Here is a 19,607-nt window from a genome sequence, read left to right as displayed (position 1 = left end):
CTTGATGCCCAAGTGCCCTTCGCAATTTGTTGACGGTTGTAATGTGCATTTTAATGTTTTTTCTTTTCGAGCTGACCATTTCCCTCCTCTGCTAGGATCCCTCCTTTTATAAAAATAAATTGAGATTGCGATTTATAAAGAGATACACACAAAATATAAATTGTGGGTCCTACCGACTAGTGGATCTCACCATCATTGATTATTTTAAAATTTTATTGTGTCTTTATCTCTCTAAATTAAAGAAATGGAGGAGATCTAAAATGAAGAGGATCTTGACTCATCAATAACATCCATAATAGCACTTACGTCAATCGACAATGGATAAACATGTTCAATTAATATGGAATGACAAAACACACCACAAAGAGTTCTGGTTAAGGAGAATTTAATTGTAATATTTAACTTCTCAAAATATTTGTAAACATTTCAACTCTATACGATATCCTAGCCAAAATCATTCAAGACCAAATAAACTCTTATGAAAAACTCTAAAAAGACATGAAATATTTGATTATGACATAGAGTCATCACAACCTCAAACTTAATATGTTGCTTGTCCAGATGTGGGAATAAGGTAGATCGAGTTAGGATTTGCAAGACTTAAGTCCGATATGTCAAAAAATTTAAGACCTAAGTCTGACCTGTATTATGTCATCGACCTGAATCTAGCATTTCGAAAGTTTAATAGGGCATGTTAGCCTGTTTAAAAGTCTATGTTTTATATCAACTTATTTAAATAAGTAATCTCATCAATGTTTAAATAGACTATTGTACTAATAAACCAATGAGATTAAACTTCATTTGGATGTATAACAAAACATTTTAGAGAATATGACTATATATGATATCATATTTCAGTTTTAGTTAATAAAAATGCGAAAATTAACGTAGACAAATAAGTTCATGTTACTAAAAAAGTTAACAAATTTGTAATTTAATATAAATTATAAAATTTAATATAATAATAGTAGAAATAAAAAATTATTCATGTTTACTTAGAAAGGCTCACCTGATAGGTCTAAAAGTCTTTTTCAATGGCTTGTGACCTGACATTTTTAGCTAAATAGGTTTGTAAAAAAGCATTAGCCTATCCTGTTTAACAAAAAACAAATCTGGTTTACCGTAGGTTGAGTCGTAAGCCCCAGTAAGCTAGTGTGTTATATTCCCACCCTCCTCTGGTAAAACTTTTAGTCACAATCCATATTTTCCTCCTAAAAATTGTGATTTTTGGCGCAAAGAAAAGTGATTTTTTGCCCCAATGTTGAATCTATAGAAATAATGTTGCATTTTTTAATGTAAAGTGTGTCATAAAGTATTATAAGTGGAGATAGAGGGACCCGATAACATCACCAATGATATTGTTTGCTCTTTACCCAATACATTTTTCTCATTTCCAACTGAAATTCTAAAAATACCCCTGCGTGAGTTAAATGTACGTGGCTTATGTAACACCCCGTTTTCCCAACGTAAAAATTTCTTAAATAAAATCAGAGTTTTTCATCATAAAACGGAATGTCACATTTCTTAAAAAAACGTAAATGGAATAATAATTTATCCTTCAAAAATATAACAACATAATCTTTAAAACTTCGCAGCGGAATAGTTTGACAACTTAAATAATCTTTGGCACAAGGGCCTCAATATAAAGTTTCATAAAACTTAGTTCAACATCAATTCTTGAAAGATTCATAAAGTAATACGTAAGGAAAAGAAAGTAAAGACATAATCCCATCCCGTTACGTATCAGAGCACCTAAGACACACTTGTGAGGAGTCCACTCACGACCGCAACTAATCCTGGTTACCTGCAAGTTACCCATACGAAGAGCAACATTTCCAAGCAGAGGGGTGAGATTTCTCAAACAATAATATAAAGCATATAAATCATATAAAGTACATTCAACAACTTAAACATCTTATAATTCATTAATCATATCTAACAACTTAAACTTTCTTAACTAGTGTCACTATTCTTCCTATATTAGTCATATACTTCATCTTATATTATCAATAATATCACATACATCATCACATATCATCATTAGTAAACATGTAGCATCATATCATAAATCACATAGCATCATACCATAAATCACATAGCATCTTATCATAAATCACATAGCATCTTATCATAAACAACTTCATAATCAATCATCATAAGCAACTTCGTAATCAATCATCATACACATCATAATCATTCATCATCTTAAGCATCATAATCATTCATGAAGCACTTCATTAATAGCTCATCAACTTGACATCTTAACATCTCGATAACTTGACATCTTAACAACTTGACCTGACAATGCATCTAGACTCAACTATGCAACTCTTAACGTCTTAAACCATCTTTGATCATCATGAAAATGCAAATGCATGTGGTACCATTTTAGGGCATAAGCCCTCATCATCGTGGTTGAGCATAAATATACTCCTAGGGCATAAGCCCTCATCGTCGTGGTTGAGCAAAAGCTCCATCGTCGTGGTTGAGCAAAAAGCTCCATCGTCGTGGTTGAGCAAAAGCTCCATCGTCGTAGTTGAGCAAAAGCTCCAGGGCATGAGCCCTCATCTTTAAATGAGTATGCATGGACTCAACATCTTACGTCTTAGAAGCTTTATGAACATCTATGACATCCTAACATCTTTATATCTTGACAACATAACATCTTAACAACTTGATGACTTCATAACGACTCGACGACTTAACAACTCTTATCATCTTAACGTCTTAACATCTTAACATCTTGACAACATATGGATCACATAAATAATTCATGTCATATCATAATATAACAATATCAAATGATAATAAACAACATCTTAAAACATCATATTCATCAATCATAAACAACTTCATATAACATCGTATTTAAACATCGACAATAATTCACTATGTATCTTTGTAAAAACATAATAAATTATCCACAACATATTTTCATGTCAAACCAAAGCTACTGGAAAGATATCACAAATATCAACAACTTTCATGTTTAGAACAAAGATCAATTCAAAACAGAAACATATGAACAAAACGCAAAAACATGAAACAGAGAATGTTGTCACCGTACAATTTCGCTAAGACCTCCCTGTAGTATTTTAATCATAACTCAAAGACCAAACATTATTTTCACGTCAAACCAAAGCCACTATAAAGCTAACAAAATTATCTAAAACTTTCATGTTTACGCCTAAGACCAATTCTGTACCGATCAATACCAGTTTTTATTTTAAATTCGGAAAAGTTGTGCTGAAAGTCCATAAAAATTCACTGTGACCTACGTGCAGTAATTTGACCATAACTCAAGCTCTATAAATCCTATTGACGTGAGACCAAAGGAATTAGAAAGCTAACATCCATACCTACAACTTTTGTGTTTACACCTAAACCCAGTTCGGAACTTAAACTTGTCAAAATGAGACAATAAAAACGCGTTTTGCACATTGACAGCAAAATCGCATTCAGCTGCGATTTCGCTTTGGGGAAATCTTTTCCACTTCTTATTCGATCCAATACTCTCCAAACTTGACCCTAATCATTACCCTATGATTACCCTATCATTAGAACACTAATCATTCATCAACTTACTGTATGCAAATTCAAAGGGTTCTCAAATCTATTAACAACCTATTACAATTATTAAACCCTAATTCTTAAACTCACCAACATCTCATCCAATTCCATGGTTTTAACCTCAAAACTACATCCAATAATCATCATATGGGTTATCTAAGGACTGTATACAATTTCTACATCAATTCAACAAGTTTTCATCATCTAATCATCAAAACTCTCTCAAAACCCTAATTCTCAAATTCTCACAAACTCTCCCCAACTTGTTAGATGCAATCTAATGATTTAACAACTTAATATTAATGCAAGATAGTCTCACCCTCACCTTAGATTAATTCCTGAATCAGCGGCAGCGTTCTTCTTTCCTAAGGTCTTCTCATCTTCTCTTGACTTTTCTCTCCTTTTCTCTTCTTTCTTGTTCTCCTCTTTTCCAAAAAGCGGTTTCCGGTAAACTCTTTCTAACCTAAGCTTCTCTATTTATAATACTAAACGCTCTTCCTAAATCTATTTTGGCCCAACAACTTATTCTTCTTTCTATTCTAACCCCCTTCTTATTTCTCTTACACCTCAAAACTACTCTATTCCTCATAATCTTATTTATTTCTAAATTAAATATATCTCTCCCCCACTTAATAATAATAATACACCAATAACAAATATATCTCTAACAAATAACAAATATATTTCTACACCAAATAACAAATATATCTATAACAAATAACAAATATATTTCTACACCAAATAACAAATATATCTATAACAAATAACAAATATATTTCTACACCAAATAACAATTATATTATGCTAGTAAATACCAACATATAACATAAGAAAATATCACATAAATCATGTAAATCATACCAATCATATAAATATATTCTAAAACTAATTAAAATAATTAAATAAAAAGGAGGGCGTTACAGCTTAATTCACGTTGGATGACTTAACTCATGCTAGTGTCAATCTTTACCTGAGTTAACTCACGCAGCTATTGATAAATCAGCAGACAACAAGATTTACACTAGCGTGAGTTAACTCACGCAACGTAAATTAAGTCACGCAACGTGCGTTAACTCATGCAGGAACATTATAGAATTTCAGTTGGGAACGAACAATTTTGGTTGGGTAAAGAGCAGAATTCTACTATTTATTTGTTGGTTTGTTCCTTGTGGGTTTCATTGATCCACATAACCAAAAAAACAACCCATTATATTTTTACTTGAATGGTAAACTACGTGGAGAGTCAAATTGGATCGAGTATTGCTGTTCACACATGTTATAGGGCCGAAAAACACCAGTAAAATAACAAAATACCCCTCTGCAGTTAACTGCCGAAGAAAAATATATCCGGCTGCAGTTAACTACCGAGGAAATACTCGGCACTTAACTACCAAAAAAATCCTCGGCAGTTAACTACCGAGGCGTCCTGAAGTCCAGAAATGGCAGAAGCACTTGCTTCTGGACCTGTAATGTGTTTTAAAACACATAACACACAAACCTATTCCAATATTTTCACATCAACAACAATAATAAATTATCACAAAAATAAATATTTTCACAACAACAATATTTTCACATCAACAACAATAATAAATATTTTCACATTAACAAAAATGCACCACGATAGCAAATTACCAAGATAAAATCAAAATGTACCAACATCATTTAAAATACATAAATTCAACCAAATACGAACAAAAGTCACCAAAGTTTGAAAATGAAACTAACAAAGCCTAAAACCAACAATCCCTAAACAACAACTACAAGTAATCCTACTATTGGTCTGGATCCTGCTGGTGCCTCCTCCTCGACCTCTGGCCTCACCTCCTGGTAATGATCGGCGCGATCTACTGCCTAACATCATGCAAGGCCGCATACAACTGCTGAGGGGTCATGCTCATCACCTCCTGACCCAAAAACGCATCAGCATGGGCAACAGCGCCGCTAACCATGTCATATGTATCAGGCGAGCTTCTCGCCTCTTACCGCTCCCACTGCTCTGCAATGATCTGCTCCTCATTTGGAGGCCACAGGATATCTCCCAGAAGAAGTGGCAAAATCTGAGGGTGAGACACAACGGTGTACCATCGTACATAGCCATCTGCCATACGCCATGGTTGCTCTCCTGCATGCTCACCCCAATCGGCCGCCTTAAGCGTGCGAGGGCGGAAGTCGACGAAGGCCTGCACAATCTCAGTCAGTGACAGCTGTACAATCTCAGACAGATGTCTAGGGACGGTTTGGGCGTATCTGTACTGCCTCAAAACCCTCTCGGGCAAGTGACAGTACACCCTACGATCACCGCACATAATCCAGCCTGAATACCAGAATACCTCCTCGAAAGCCTGAAACTCCTTGTGCTCTTCGTACGACCTCCATCATACGTCATCAAACGTAATACGATCAAGCAATGACCAATACGTGGCCCCCTCTCCATGACCCTTCTGAAGAGTCCACCTCACCGCAACCGGTAAATTTTCAATGTAGTCCGGGTTTGGATCAACAGTATAAAACCTAGGAAAGTGTGCCAAAAACCATGCCTGCACAAACCATACAAATCATATTTATAAATAATTGCGCACGGAAAATATATAACAAAAAAAATAATAGTTAACAAAAAAAATTAAAGTTAACAAAAAAAATAAAATTTAAATTTAATTTTTCTTACAGTGAGCAGTGTCACGCTTCCCCCAAGTTGCCTGTCTCCGAGAAAACAGGCCTCAGCTAACTCATTGTACAGGTATGCAAGTTTCATCCCTCCCCACGAATAAGTACGCATCCCCGCGTAGTCGTCCTCTATAGTCGTCAAATAGATCAACTCGATGCGTTTGTTGCTTCTATCCCCAAACAACAAGCATCCAACCAAGTAGAGAAGGTAGAACTTCACACAATAAGTCCTAACCCTCCCCAACTCCTCCAGCTCCTCTGGATCTTCTGTATCCGCCAAAATGTTAGCTTTACCAAGGTGCGTCGTATATAATTCCCTCAGCTTTGGATAACTAATGTAACCACCATACTCTATTGTAGATTTTCTCTGCCTCCCTCTTCGACGCACCCAAGTGCCTCATCAGTAGTGCCTCTCCCTCTTCTCTCAACATCTTCTTTCGGTGGCCCAACATCCGCCCTTCAATCAGGACATGCATAAGACATGCGACATCATCCAAAGTCACAGCCATCTCCCCCATGGGCATGTGAAAAGTGCTGGTCTCGGGATGCCACCTCTCGCATACACTCATCAACAAAGCATGAGGCACAGTGGCGTAGCCCAAGAAAACCAAGTCATGTATGCCACTCTCCCTAAGCGGATCCAAAAACCATCTCTGATTGTCGTTTGGACGTCCGAGACTCAAAATCTTAGGGCCATGATTAATTGGTTTTACATTACGCTTCTTGCGGCACTGAAAAAATAGAAAAATAAACATAGTTTAAACAATGTAAACATTTAACTAATAAATATAAAACTTAACAAATGCTATAATAAAAATAAAGAAAACATATAAAGAAAATCACATATAAAGAAAACATATAAAGAAAACATATAACAAAAACAATTTAAATCAAGAAAGAAAAAATAAAGAAAATAATTAAACATAAAGAAAAGAATTAAAAAAAACACATATAAAAGTTGATATAATAATTAAACAAACACACACATAATTAAACTTAAAGAAAGAACATTTAAAAAATTATACTTACGTTCTGTGAATTATACCAAAGCGGCAATGCCACATGATTGGCATAAGAGTGAAGCAGAGATAGGTTTTGTGGTCCTCCAGGAAAGGGAGGGTCCTTAGGTAACACCTCCGGGGCAGCGGCTGCTGCAATTTCATCATCGTCTGGCTCCCCTGGCATATGCGGTTGCTCTGGCATATACTGCTCGTCATACCCACCATCAGTGACATCATGGTGATCCTGATAATTCAGGTACTCCACCTCCTGGGTCGGGTCAACCACCTACGACTCTTCAGGCTGTGCCTGAGAAGCCTCAGATGCCTGAGAAGTCCCTGAACCATCCGCCCTCCGACCTCTTCCCCTCTTTGGGATGTGCCCCCTTTGCCTCTCCTTCCGGTGGCTTTGAGTCATCGCACGCCTACCACCAATCATCTTAGATGGATCAATGGGGTCCTGATCGGCCATATCTACACAAATTTTTAATAAATTAACATCATTTTCCATAACTTAATCAAACACATTAAACACACTAATCATAACTTAATCATTAACATTAACATTAACAACAATGACCATCATTTCCATAACCTAAAATCACTCATACAATCATCATTACAATAAAATCAATAACCTAAACTAATCATTTCTATACACTTACAATAAAATCATTCATACAATCATCATTATGTCCATCATTTCCATCATAACTTAATCATTTCTATACACTTAATCATTTACATCATAACCTAAATACACTAAAAAAATCAATATACACTTAATCAAACTATAATTAACATCACTTCTATCATTTCCATAACCTAAACTAACTAAATAATCAATATAATTTTCATTGAGGCATTTGATCAAACACTTTGTGTGCAAAGTATAAAACATATTCAAATTGTGTTCATTTGCCACCATTCAAAGCCACATTATCATTTAAACAACATAGACAACAACTACATTCATTTATCAACTCATAAACTACACATGCAATCATCAAATTGTCAATTTTAAAATCAACCCTAACCACATGCAAACTACTCTATTTTTTAAAAAAATAAACCTAAACAAACTAACATTAACATTGCAATGATTAATGGTACTTACTTGTGATGATGTGGGGATGATTGGCTTGCAATTCGTGAAAATGTAATTTAGAGAGAATTTGGGATGTGTTTGAAGAAAAAGAAGGAAACTGGGAAACTGCTTCTCTTTCGTTTTTGCTTCTGTTTATGTTCAGTATTCCTCGACAGTTAACTACCGAGGAATTCCTCGGCAGTTAACTGCAGCCGGATTTTGAATTACTCGGCAGTTAACTGTCGAGGGAGCATTTAAGTATTTTACTCGTGTTTCTCAGCCAAAACACATGTGTGAACGGCAATGCTCAATTGGATCTCATAAAAGATAAAAAATACATATACCACTAACTTATTTCATGTATCAACGATTATAATTTTAAATGTTGTTAAAATGAATTAATTGTTCTCTCTCATTCAACGAATACCATTATCATATTTAATAAAAAAAGGAAAAATTATTTTTGTCGTCTCTGAACTTAATTTCATCATCGTTATTATTTTAATATCATTTTTGTAGGTTTTTTTTTTTTTAATCAATTTACATATAAAAACTGAAAACCGAAACATCAACGTGTTAAGCGCGTTCTAGAAGTCTAATAATATTCTTGTTTTTCATCTTAACATTGTAACACCTTTATCTGAACGTGTTTTTCAATTCCGTTTCACCATTTTGATATGGAAGAAGGGAACACAAAGAAAGGGTTGGAAGGAAGTGGCTTAGTTTTACCCATCAACCGTCACTCTAACTTGAAATCCGCTTCCTCCGATGATGATTTCACACAAATCATCACAAACATCAAATCCTCCAAAACTCCCGTAACCAACCATTCTTACTACACTTTTTTATTTTTTTTATACGATTTCTCGTAGACTTGTATTTAACTCTCGTGTTTGAAAATTGTTTGCAGGCTGTCATCAATTATGGCGCTTCATGGTATGTTACTACTTCTATCTCAAATTATTGACTTTGTTTCAACTGAACGCACTCCAGGTGTTTGATGTTAGAACTCTTAGAATACGTCACTCCACTAAAATGTCTGAACCCAAGTAATGTTTGATAATGTTTTTGAAATCTTCATATTCTCGGTGGCTCTACAAAGTTAGGGACAAATTTTGTGGTGTACTACGATTAAATTAGCATCACTTTATTGTCTTCCATTTTGTTGAGTATGGATCCTTTTGCAGCTAAAGCTGTACCGCACGATCTGTCACATTAACTACAACCATTGAACTAAATCAACGACTTTAATCTTAAATAAAAAGTAAAAGAAAGAAATTTTCTAACATAGGAGTAGCTTTCTTCTTACTCTATGAATTTACTTACGAGGTGTCTGAGCAGTAGCGGTGAAGAATCAGCTTAAATTTTTCAGGGTTTAAGTTTGAGTTGGCTATTTCTTTGCAGAGTTTTATAATAGGAGATTAGATTGAAATAATTGATCCCCTTCTCACTACAGAGAAATGAATGTTTATCTGTGCAAATGTAGATAAACTCATGTTTTGCTAATAATAATACTACCATTTGCCTACCTGAGTGTTAAAGAGTATAAACAAGAAATGACGAAGGCTTATGAACACGATAAAAGAGGTCACACAAGCCGCAATTTTTTTTTCTCAGATTGTAAATTTTATTTTTTTCTATTAATATCTATCGTTACCGTTGGATGATGTGGTAGAGAGAGCGACATATATTAAAGCTGCCGGGAATCCATATCCCATTTCCTCCATCCAATAGGGTAAAAAAAAATTCAATTATAGTGTTGTAACGTGTTAATTATATCAATTTTAAGACAAATTGTTGACAGTTCCTTCAAAAAAAAAAAAAAAAAAGACACATTGTTGACAGTATAACTGATATTATTTTCCCTATTTTTTCAGGTGTGGCGTTTGCAGTAAAATTCTGCCTGCATTCTGTAGACTGAGCAACAAATTCCCAAAGCTTTCATTTATATATGCAGATATTGATGAATGTCCGGAAACAACTCAACAGATTCGATACACTCCAACCTTCCAGTTTTTCCGAAATGGTGAAAAGGTCGATGAGATGTATGGTACCGGAGAAGAGAGGCTGCATGATCGCTTGTGGTTGCACTCCTGAAGACATGTTAGATTTAGACATTATGTTTGCAATTTCCTAATTGGTGTAACATTGCGATTTGGCAATCTCCTATCATTAACATTTCAATGTATTTCATGTTGAATCCTAATTATTGAATGACTCCATTGGAAACTACTGACGTAGGAAAACTTGTTAACAATTTCATTTCATTTTTTTTTGAAGGGATTGTAAACAATTTCATAAATTAACTCCAATGGGGAAATAATAAATATCAAATCAATAACATCTAAGTTTACACCAATAACACAAGTTTGGTTGCAAAACTATCAATGGAGTGACAGGAAAATACAACCTATAACTTAATAATGAAATTTAAAAGAAGTGGTAAAATAAAAAACAAACAAGGTAGCTAATGCTACATGCCCCTATTGAGCTAACGTGCCCAACTAAGACATCATCATCTCTCTTCTTCAAAAAAAAAGACATCATCATCTCTGTTTCCTTTCCACATCCAATCCCCGAAGTGTATCTTCAACAAGAGATGTATATAGGCATTGAAGCTCCTTTATTTTCATTTCACCCAAAATCTGATGATAACCACCACCACTAGAAATGCCATGGTAGCTTGCAAACTCAAGCCTTTGGCTTGAGTATCTTGACAGTCTCCCAGGTGAAATCAGGATCATCCCGTCCAAAATGGCCATATGCAGCAGTCTTTTGGTACCTGAAGTTGCCACCTCTTTTGAGGTCAAGATTATTGGAAATCATTCCTGGCCTGAAGTCAAAATGCTCTTTAATAAGAACCAAGATGTCCTTGTCTGGAATTTTTCCTGTTTTGTATGTGTCAACAAATACAGAAAGTGGCTCTGGGACTCCAATTGCATAAGAAACCTGCACAATGCAACGTCTTGCAAGCCCTGAAGCTACCACACTTTTGGCTGCTTGCCTAACAATATATGCCCCACTTCTATCGACCTTGGTTGGGTCCTTGCCAGAGAAGGCACCTCCTCCATGAGCACCCCAGCCACCATAGGTGTCAATAATGATCTTCCTACCAGTGAGTCCTGCATCTCCATGAGGTCCACCAATAACAAACCGACCAGATGGATTGAGATGGAAGATAGTCTTGTCATCAAGGTATTTTGCTGGGATAACAGGTTTAATCACATGCTCTTTTAAATCTGCAGCAATTTTTTCATTTGTGACAGTTTCATCGTGCTGAGTTGAGATGAGGACAGTGTGCACACGGATTGGGACCATGGCTCCGTTATCATTCTGGTACTCAACAGTAACTTGGGTTTTACCATCAGGCCTAAGCCATGCGCATGTTTTGTTCTTTCTAACTTCAGTGAGCTTTGCACCGAGTTTAGTAGCAAGCACATGAGTAAGTGGCATTAACTCAGGTGTTTCATCTGTGGCATAGCCAAACATGTGACCTTGGTCACCAGCACCAATTTCCTCTGGTTTTTTGGTCAAGTGACCATGAACTCCTTGAGCGATATCAGGACTCTGTTGCTCAATGTTGACAAGAACTTTGCAGTTATCAGCATCAAGACCAACATCAGCTGATACGAATCCAATTCCTCTGCAAGTGTCTCGAACTATTTTCTCATAGTTCACAGTAGCCTTGGTTGTTATCTCACCAAAGACCATAACCATGTTAGTCTTTGTACATGTCTCACATGCAACCTTACTTTCTGGGTCTTGCTGCAAACATGCATCAAGGATGGCATCTGAAACCTGATCACACAGCTTGTCGGGGTGACCTTCGTTGACAGATTCTGAGGTGAAGAGGAAAGTTTCCATCTCTGTTTTAAAAGAAGGAAGAAAAACAAGGCATGGTAAGTTTTCTTGTAATATGAAGCTAACAATCTTGATTTTATAACAAGTACTATTATATAAATTAATAAAACAACATTTATTCAATTTTCGTTACTGCTGCTGTAGATTTTAATTGACTCATATCAATACGTTAGAAAGGAGTTTGGATCCTCTCAAAAGTACATAAAATGCTGTCATTGTTATTGTTATTAATCACAATCAGCTACAATAATGTCACGCAAAAGTTATAATGATAAGGAAAAAAGGTGTATGTGGAGTTGATGATAAGGAACGATGATTTATACGGTTTTTTTCCTGGAATGTAGATCTGGAAACCAAAAAGAGTTTGACAATTGACAGATCCACAGCTGAATGTTTATGATGGTGAATGAGATAAAAAAGAAGTGTTAAGATTGTGGGAAATCCTATACACAAAAGCTACTTCTAGTTGCTTTGGCAAATAAATGTAAAACCACATTGCCAATGTTTCAATTATCATTCATATTGGCAGATCTGGAAGAAAATAATGTTTCCGTGACTATTGGCAGATCCATACCTTAACGTTCAATTATCAAATATGCAAAAACTATTTTTGGTTACTTTGCCAAGTAAATCTAAAACCATAATGCTAATGTTTCTATTATCATTCATATAGAATCGACATTTTATGAATCAATTACTTCACCGAACAATACAACAAAAGAATCACAAGTACATGAAATTTCACGACAAAACAAAGAATAAACAAATAATTCTACAATATAGATCAACTAGTTTTACAGCAAACAAGGCAATAATGCAGTATATGTATTACTAACGAACCAAGAAAGAAGCAGAGAAACATGTTCAGTTATTCATAAAGTAGATAGCATGAGGCTAGATCTGAAACAATGATGCAAAAAAAAAAAAAAAACATGGCATTTTAGATTTGGGAACCAAGATCTGATGATAACTAGAAAAGGTAAAAGAGGAGAGTTACGTACCAAATGTGGTGGTTGGAGTGAGAAGGTAGAAGAAGAAGAAGAAGAAGAAGAAGAAGAAGAAGAAGAGCGACAAGCGATATAACAGAAAATGTGAGAAAGAGGAAGGGAAATAGAAAGGTAGCGGGTTCTATATATAGATAAACGTATATGGGATTCAGAGAAACAGATTTTGACGAATGACCCGCTCTTCAGTTATTTGCTTTCATAAATGTGCATCCATTATTTCATTCGATTTGGGTTAATTAATTACTCTAACGTGATTTGTACTCCCTGTCCTATTTATAAAAAAAATCGATATTTTAGATTTATTAAATAATTGATGTATCATATCTAGAATATAGACTAAATATATTATTATTTTTTTTGAAGGAACTAAATATATTATTTATGCAATGAATCAAAAAAGTCAAATATTTATTATAAATAAGAACGGACGAAATATAATGAGAGTAGTACGTGTAAAAATCAAGTATTATCATTGACTTGTATCTCATATCAATTATGTTTAATTAACATTGATTATAATTAATTCTATTATTATCTGTAATTGATTTTATGTTCTAGTCATACAACCATTCACACAAATCTACAATCTTAAGTTCTGATTTTGTGATCTCTCTTTGAGCTTTAGTGTTGTTGGTAGCTGCATTGCTGCCAACAACACCATCTATCAATTTTTAAATTTTGTTTGGCCACATTCCATTGCATGTCATTGTCAACTTCGTCGACCTTTCTAACAACCAACCACACCACTAAGCCTGCCTCCTCAAAATTAACTATGCTCTCAAGACCATTGTAGACATCCATCTCATGTGCATCACCTTTAAGTGTCGCCTCAACACATTGGTTTTGAATATGGTCTTGGTGTATGGTTTCGATGAACAAATGTCTACATTCTATTATGGTAACTTCTCTTCCTACCGACAATCATTTTGGTGGTGACTCTTTTTCTACATATAAATCATATTTATGGTGACTTCTCTTCCGATCAATCCAATGATGACTTTTTTCAAACATATGAATCATATTAGTGGTGCTTGAAAATAGTTCGAGACTTGAATCAGTAATTAATTTATTGAACTTATTTCATGAACCAAATGAGTCAAACTTTAGTTATGTATAGTTCGACACGTTAGGTTCATGAACTATCTCTCTCTCTCTCTCTCTCTCTCTCTCTCTCTATATATATATATATATATATATATATATATATATATATATATATATATATATATAAAGCATAATATATGCTTTATATCTCTCTTTAAAAAAAAATAATTAATATTATAACTCTTAATTACCGTCTTAAGTTGAGTAAAAAATGACTGGCTTGAGAGAAATTTGAGCCTAGCGATAATATCTTAATGTGATAGAGTACCAGTCCGGACCTGCATTCTCTACTGTTACGATGATGTTGTAGCTTGGGACCGTTTTATTTAAAGAGAGAAACAATTCTATGAATTACACCTTAAAAAAGAAACAGAAAAAAAGCCTTTATGAATTTCAATTTCGAAATCCAATCCAATGCTCCTATTGTTCTGACTTAGCAGAGATCTGAAGATTATAGTCAATTAGCTTAGTTGACATAATTGTCACTATGCACTAGTACCAACTATAGTTAGCTAATAATCCACATTTAACTTAAACATGTCTTAAAATTTGAATTGGATTACCTTTTGTCGAGCAAACTTATATAAAATAGAAAACATTTTAGGTTAGATCTACAACTTGTATTTCAATCCTTAGTTGCTATAATAAATATATGAATATGATTATACTCAGATCTAAATTCAATAATAGAGAAATTTCAGTTTCTCATTGATAGAAATTTTTCTCTCTTTCTTACTCAATATCTTATTTCAAACGACACTGTCTTCAATATTTGCCAATTAACTTGTTCCATTTTTTTTTTGTTTGCAAATTAAACAAGAATATAACATGTTGATGTCTCATGCTAGAGTTAAAAACATTAGAAATTTAAGGGTTGATCAAGTGATAAAAAGACATTTTTTTTTTTACAAACAAAAAAATACGTGTTAAAATCCGCATATTGCTATGAATTCATACATGGCATAAATTCTTGATGGAACGAATTGGGTTGTGATAGGAGACCAATTTTTTATACTCTTGATGTTTTTTTTTTTTTTTTGTTACACTCTTGATGGTTTAGTTATGCTTGTGTGTAAGCTTTTTTTAAAAAAATTATTTTGTTAAAAATGATTTTTATTTTGAAAATGAAACTATTTTAATAAGATTTTGAAAAAAGTTCATTTTTATAATAGAAGAGAGAGAAAATAATAATTTATGGGGTATATGCTTTTTCAAACATATTAATGAAAATTTATTCTAACATGCATAATTTTCTACTTGAATGCTTTTCAACCATGACTTATGTTTTTTTGTCTAAAAAAAAAACCATGACTTATTATTTTTTTTTTTTTTTTTAAGTTTCTAAAGAATAATCTCTACATTATTTGTATCAAAAATGATTTTTAAAAAATTTAAAACAAACATGCTCAATTATGTGACAACTTTTATGGTGGCTATTAATAGTAATATAATGGACAGAGTTTATATAGTAATGGAAGCTTCTGCAAGGTAATCAATTATTTGGTTTTGAAAATTGATAATAAGACAATTGAAGTTACACAGGCTGTTCCCTTTGACTTCTGCTGTTTCTTCTGTGAATGTGAATAAAAATCTATTCAACCATCCATCTTGACCTCTATAGTTTATATACCTTCCTCAAACTCTCTCTCTCTCTGCAGATTAAAAGAGGAAGAGAGAAAAATATGGGAAGATCTCCTTGCTGTGACAAAGCTAATGTAAAGAAAGGTCCATGGTCTCCTGAAGAAGATGCAAAACTAAAGGAGTACATAGAGAAACATGGAACTGGAGGAAACTGGATTACTCTGCCAAAAAAAGTTGGTTAGTACATGCAATCACCAATCATATAATATATATAGTACTATACTCTTCAAGATGCTTATGATATGATATATATGAATGGATATTTACTTTTTGTTCCTTTGTCATGTTTTTCTGATTGTGATTATTTTTCCACTCAGGTTTGACAAGGTGTGGCAAGAGTTGTAGACTTCGATGGCTTAACTATCTCAGACCAAACATTAAGCATGGAGAGTTCTCTGACTCTGAAGATAAAATAATATGCACCCTCTTTGCTAGCATTGGAAGCAGGTAGTCTTCTTTTTCACTTAATTCTCATCTCAAATTTCATTTCTACCATTTTTTATGCTTCCATGAAGGATGAAAACAATATAGTTAATTTCCAATTGAAGAGAAAAATAAGATCATGCACCAAGAAGTATTGGAAAGTTTTATTTTCCACTTTTATTATAAACTAGTTTAAGTGAAGTGCCAGTTTGGATTCAGATTCTCTGGAGTCCGAGATAAAAGAGATTCTCTGCAATCACGCGATCTCAAACTGCTAGTATTCTAAATTTACCAAACTAGTCTACAATTAGACCAAATACATATATCTTTTTACTTATATTTAAGACACGAGGGAGTAAACCGAAATGTGGAATCTCCTCTCAGATTGGACGATCCATATTCAAAAGAATGCGGTCTGATCTCTGATCAAGATCAAACGGTCCATATTCACAACTGCGTAAATGCAAACAATCTATTTTTCGTTCAATATACTATGTATTTTGTTCTTTTAGATTTTCTCATCACCTCATGCATTTCAAATTAAGATCTTGATCTTGAGTGGTAATGTTAAAACTTACATTATTGGTAATGTTTCAAAATTTTCACAAAGTGCAGGTGGTCAATAATAGCATCTAAGTTAAAAGGCAGAACTGACAATGATGTAAAGAACTACTGGAACACCAAGCTTAAGAAAAAGATTATGGCCATGAATCATTCTCATTCCGCGGAGATGAAACCTCAACAAGTTACCCTTTTATCCATCCTTCAAAACTCAACAAAATCATCTCCATCATTATCATTCACAGACAACTCATACGATGATCACTCTAATGGATCTTTCAGTACAGGTTCAATCTCCTACTCATCTACATCATCAAGTCTTTTGAGTGGAAATTCTTCTACTTCTGCAGCACAAGAAAGTTTCATTAGTCCCACTAAGAGTAATAGCAAAAACCAAATCAGCCATGTCATAGATCAAGAGCTTGTTGAAGGAAATGGTGATGCAACTTTTGTAGAGCAGAATAATATTGATTCTGTTGATTACATCTACAGTGAGGTGGAAGATAGTGAGAAGTTAATGTTCTCTAATGCTGGTAGTGTTAATGGATTATGGGGAGAAAATCCATTGGATTATGATATAGATGAAATTAAACAGCTAATAAACACTACTGCATCTACTAGTAGTTGCAACAACTTTTTGTTTGTTGACTAAAAGACAGGAAAAAGTCATGAAGTTGTGATGGATGATGCTGACTATGTGACTAAAATGAACAAGAGTTAAAATTAGACATAGTTTGTGCCTTTGTGATATTGGTTTTTATGTATTGAATGAATAGAACCACTTTCTTTGTTTCATATACATTTTAGATGTTTCCTCTTTTGCAATTACATTTAAACCATATAAATGTCATAAAAAAAAGGGTTAATAGTGTTTTACCCCTATAATATAGGTCATTTTCGGGTTTACCCCCTTTAAAATATTTTTTTTGATTTACCCCCTTGTAAAATAATTTTTTTCAGAATACCCCTCTAATAGGCCATACAAAAATGTATTTTTATTTTATTTTTTTTACAAAAATTTTGGTTTTTGTATGACCTATTAAGGGGGTATTCTGGAAAAAAAACTTTTACAGGGGGTAAATCAAAAAAAAATATTTTACAGGCGGTAAACCTGGAAATGACCTATATTACAGGGGGGTAAAACACCATTAACCCTAAAAAAAATAAGTAAGAAAAGAGGAAAAAGGAAGAAACCTAGTTACTAATTTGTGTACCTTTATCTTTCAAATATTAGAAAGAGGCTTGCATCTGTCTATCTATTTCTATTTTAATGAATGTCTTAATCTTAAATATGCTTGATATAATCTAGCACATTTTTTCATCATTTTTTTCTTCATATTTTTTATTTTAAAAGAAGCCAAAGAATATAAATGAACGAACTATTCTATGCACAAGGTGTGCCTAGAATAGAAAACAACAGAAAATCATGATATGCCGAGAACTAAAAGCATGATGCGAACAAAAAAAAAGGAAAAAGATATATGTAGCGACAAATATTATAGCGAAGCATCACGATGTACTGTAGTCAACTCTCAAATTTTATATTGACTCACTATGTATTCTGCCAACCACATGTATTGTGTCAAAGGAAATGATCTAACGGTGGCAGACTTTCGTGAGGCATTCTTGAAATTTCAATCGCTATGAATAGCAACGCTAAAAAAAAAAAAACCTCAGAAACAAGCGCTAATGCAACAACTCATAGGGCTAAGCAACATGAGATTCAAAACATACACAAAATTAGGCAATCATGCTTTTAACCACCCTCCGAACATAATTTTGACGCGGACAATTAATTACGTCAAAAGATATATATGATTCTTCACGATCAAGACCATATTATTTCTTTCTATTCAAATAACCTAATAACATGCCATCTAAAACGTCATAAAGATAATGTGAGACTCCTTCCGACTCCAAGAAGGCTATTGAACTATTGCGTGTAAAGGATCCTGATTAGATATAACACGCAAGAAATGTCTAACCGACATATCATTCCTTCCCACACCTTCCCAAAAAAGTCGCAATCAACAAACTGATGTTGCGCGCCTTGCATCTGTGTTTTTTCTTCATATTCGTTCAATCTTATTGTTATCTTACACATGATCTTTACTATTTTTTTTTAAGGATTATCTTTATTATTACTTATCCACTAATTTTTTCCATATAAAGAAAGGTAGTACTAATTATGAAGTCAGTCGTGGACCTAAATGCAAAAAAAAAAAAAAAAGTTTATAATCATATTAATCGCGAACTACAACACTAATTATTTTCTTCTCTAAGTCAAGATCCTGCTTAAGTAACTAATAATAAGAGTGTGGTAAGACCTAGATGCCAAAGCTTAACCAAACACATGTTGATTAGGACTAATTAGGAAATCAGAAGCAGCGCAACACAAACCTTAATAGAAGTGTACAAGTGAAATGCTAATGTTTATTTGAAACGTAAAAGATTTGAAATGAAAGTTTTTCAAAAACCATTAGATTATTCGTTTGATTGCGCAAAATAGCCAGATATTTTTTTTTTCTTTCAAAAACCATTAAATTTTTTTATTCATTAACTTTTGAGGATACATCACTGGTTTTACCATCTTGTCAACAAAAAAAAAACACGGGTTTTACAATAAATAAACATGTTTTTTTATGATAAACATGTGAAACTTACTTCTAGAATGATAAGGATGGTACA

At 33.7% G+C, this 19,607-nt stretch overlaps 3 protein-coding genes across 3 annotated transcripts; 2 read left to right on the top strand and 1 right to left on the bottom strand.

Moving 5' to 3' along the window:
- The first annotated feature begins 8,904 nt into the window (after nt 1–8,904).
- LOC146910565 (Thioredoxin superfamily protein) lies at nt 8,905–10,551 on the top strand. Its single transcript, XM_085722854.1, has 3 exons — nt 8,905–9,140; nt 9,233–9,258; nt 10,200–10,551. Exons 1-3 carry the CDS (start codon nt 9,000–9,002, stop codon nt 10,417–10,419), a joined length of 387 nt encoding a protein of 128 aa, XP_085578980.1. The 5' UTR covers nt 8,905–8,999; the 3' UTR covers nt 10,420–10,551.
- On the bottom strand, nt 10,471–13,285 carry LOC146910564 (S-adenosylmethionine synthase 3). Its single transcript, XM_085722853.1, has 2 exons — nt 13,185–13,285; nt 10,471–12,188 (listed from the first exon to the last, which is right to left on the bottom strand). The coding sequence occupies exon 2, from the start codon at nt 12,184–12,186 to the stop codon at nt 11,014–11,016; it is 1,173 nt and encodes a 390-aa protein (XP_085578979.1). The 5' UTR covers nt 12,187–12,188; nt 13,185–13,285; the 3' UTR covers nt 10,471–11,013.
- Nucleotides 13,286–15,769: 2,484 nt separating this feature from the next.
- Nucleotides 15,770–17,714, top strand: LOC146910563 (uncharacterized). Its single transcript, XM_085727201.1, has 3 exons — nt 15,770–16,112; nt 16,253–16,382; nt 16,974–17,714. Exons 1-3 carry the CDS (start codon nt 15,977–15,979, stop codon nt 17,569–17,571), a joined length of 864 nt encoding a protein of 287 aa, XP_085583327.1. The 5' UTR covers nt 15,770–15,976; the 3' UTR covers nt 17,572–17,714.
- The last annotated feature ends 1,893 nt before the right edge of the window (nt 17,715–19,607 follow it).

This window comes from Medicago sativa, chromosome 7 (assembly GCF_051527215.1).
Source record: "Medicago sativa cultivar Bolivia chromosome 7, Bolivia_mono, whole genome shotgun sequence".
In the NCBI taxonomy this organism is placed as follows: Eukaryota; Viridiplantae; Streptophyta; class Magnoliopsida; order Fabales; family Fabaceae; genus Medicago; species Medicago sativa.
This window is presented reverse-complemented; position numbering and strand designations above follow the sequence as displayed.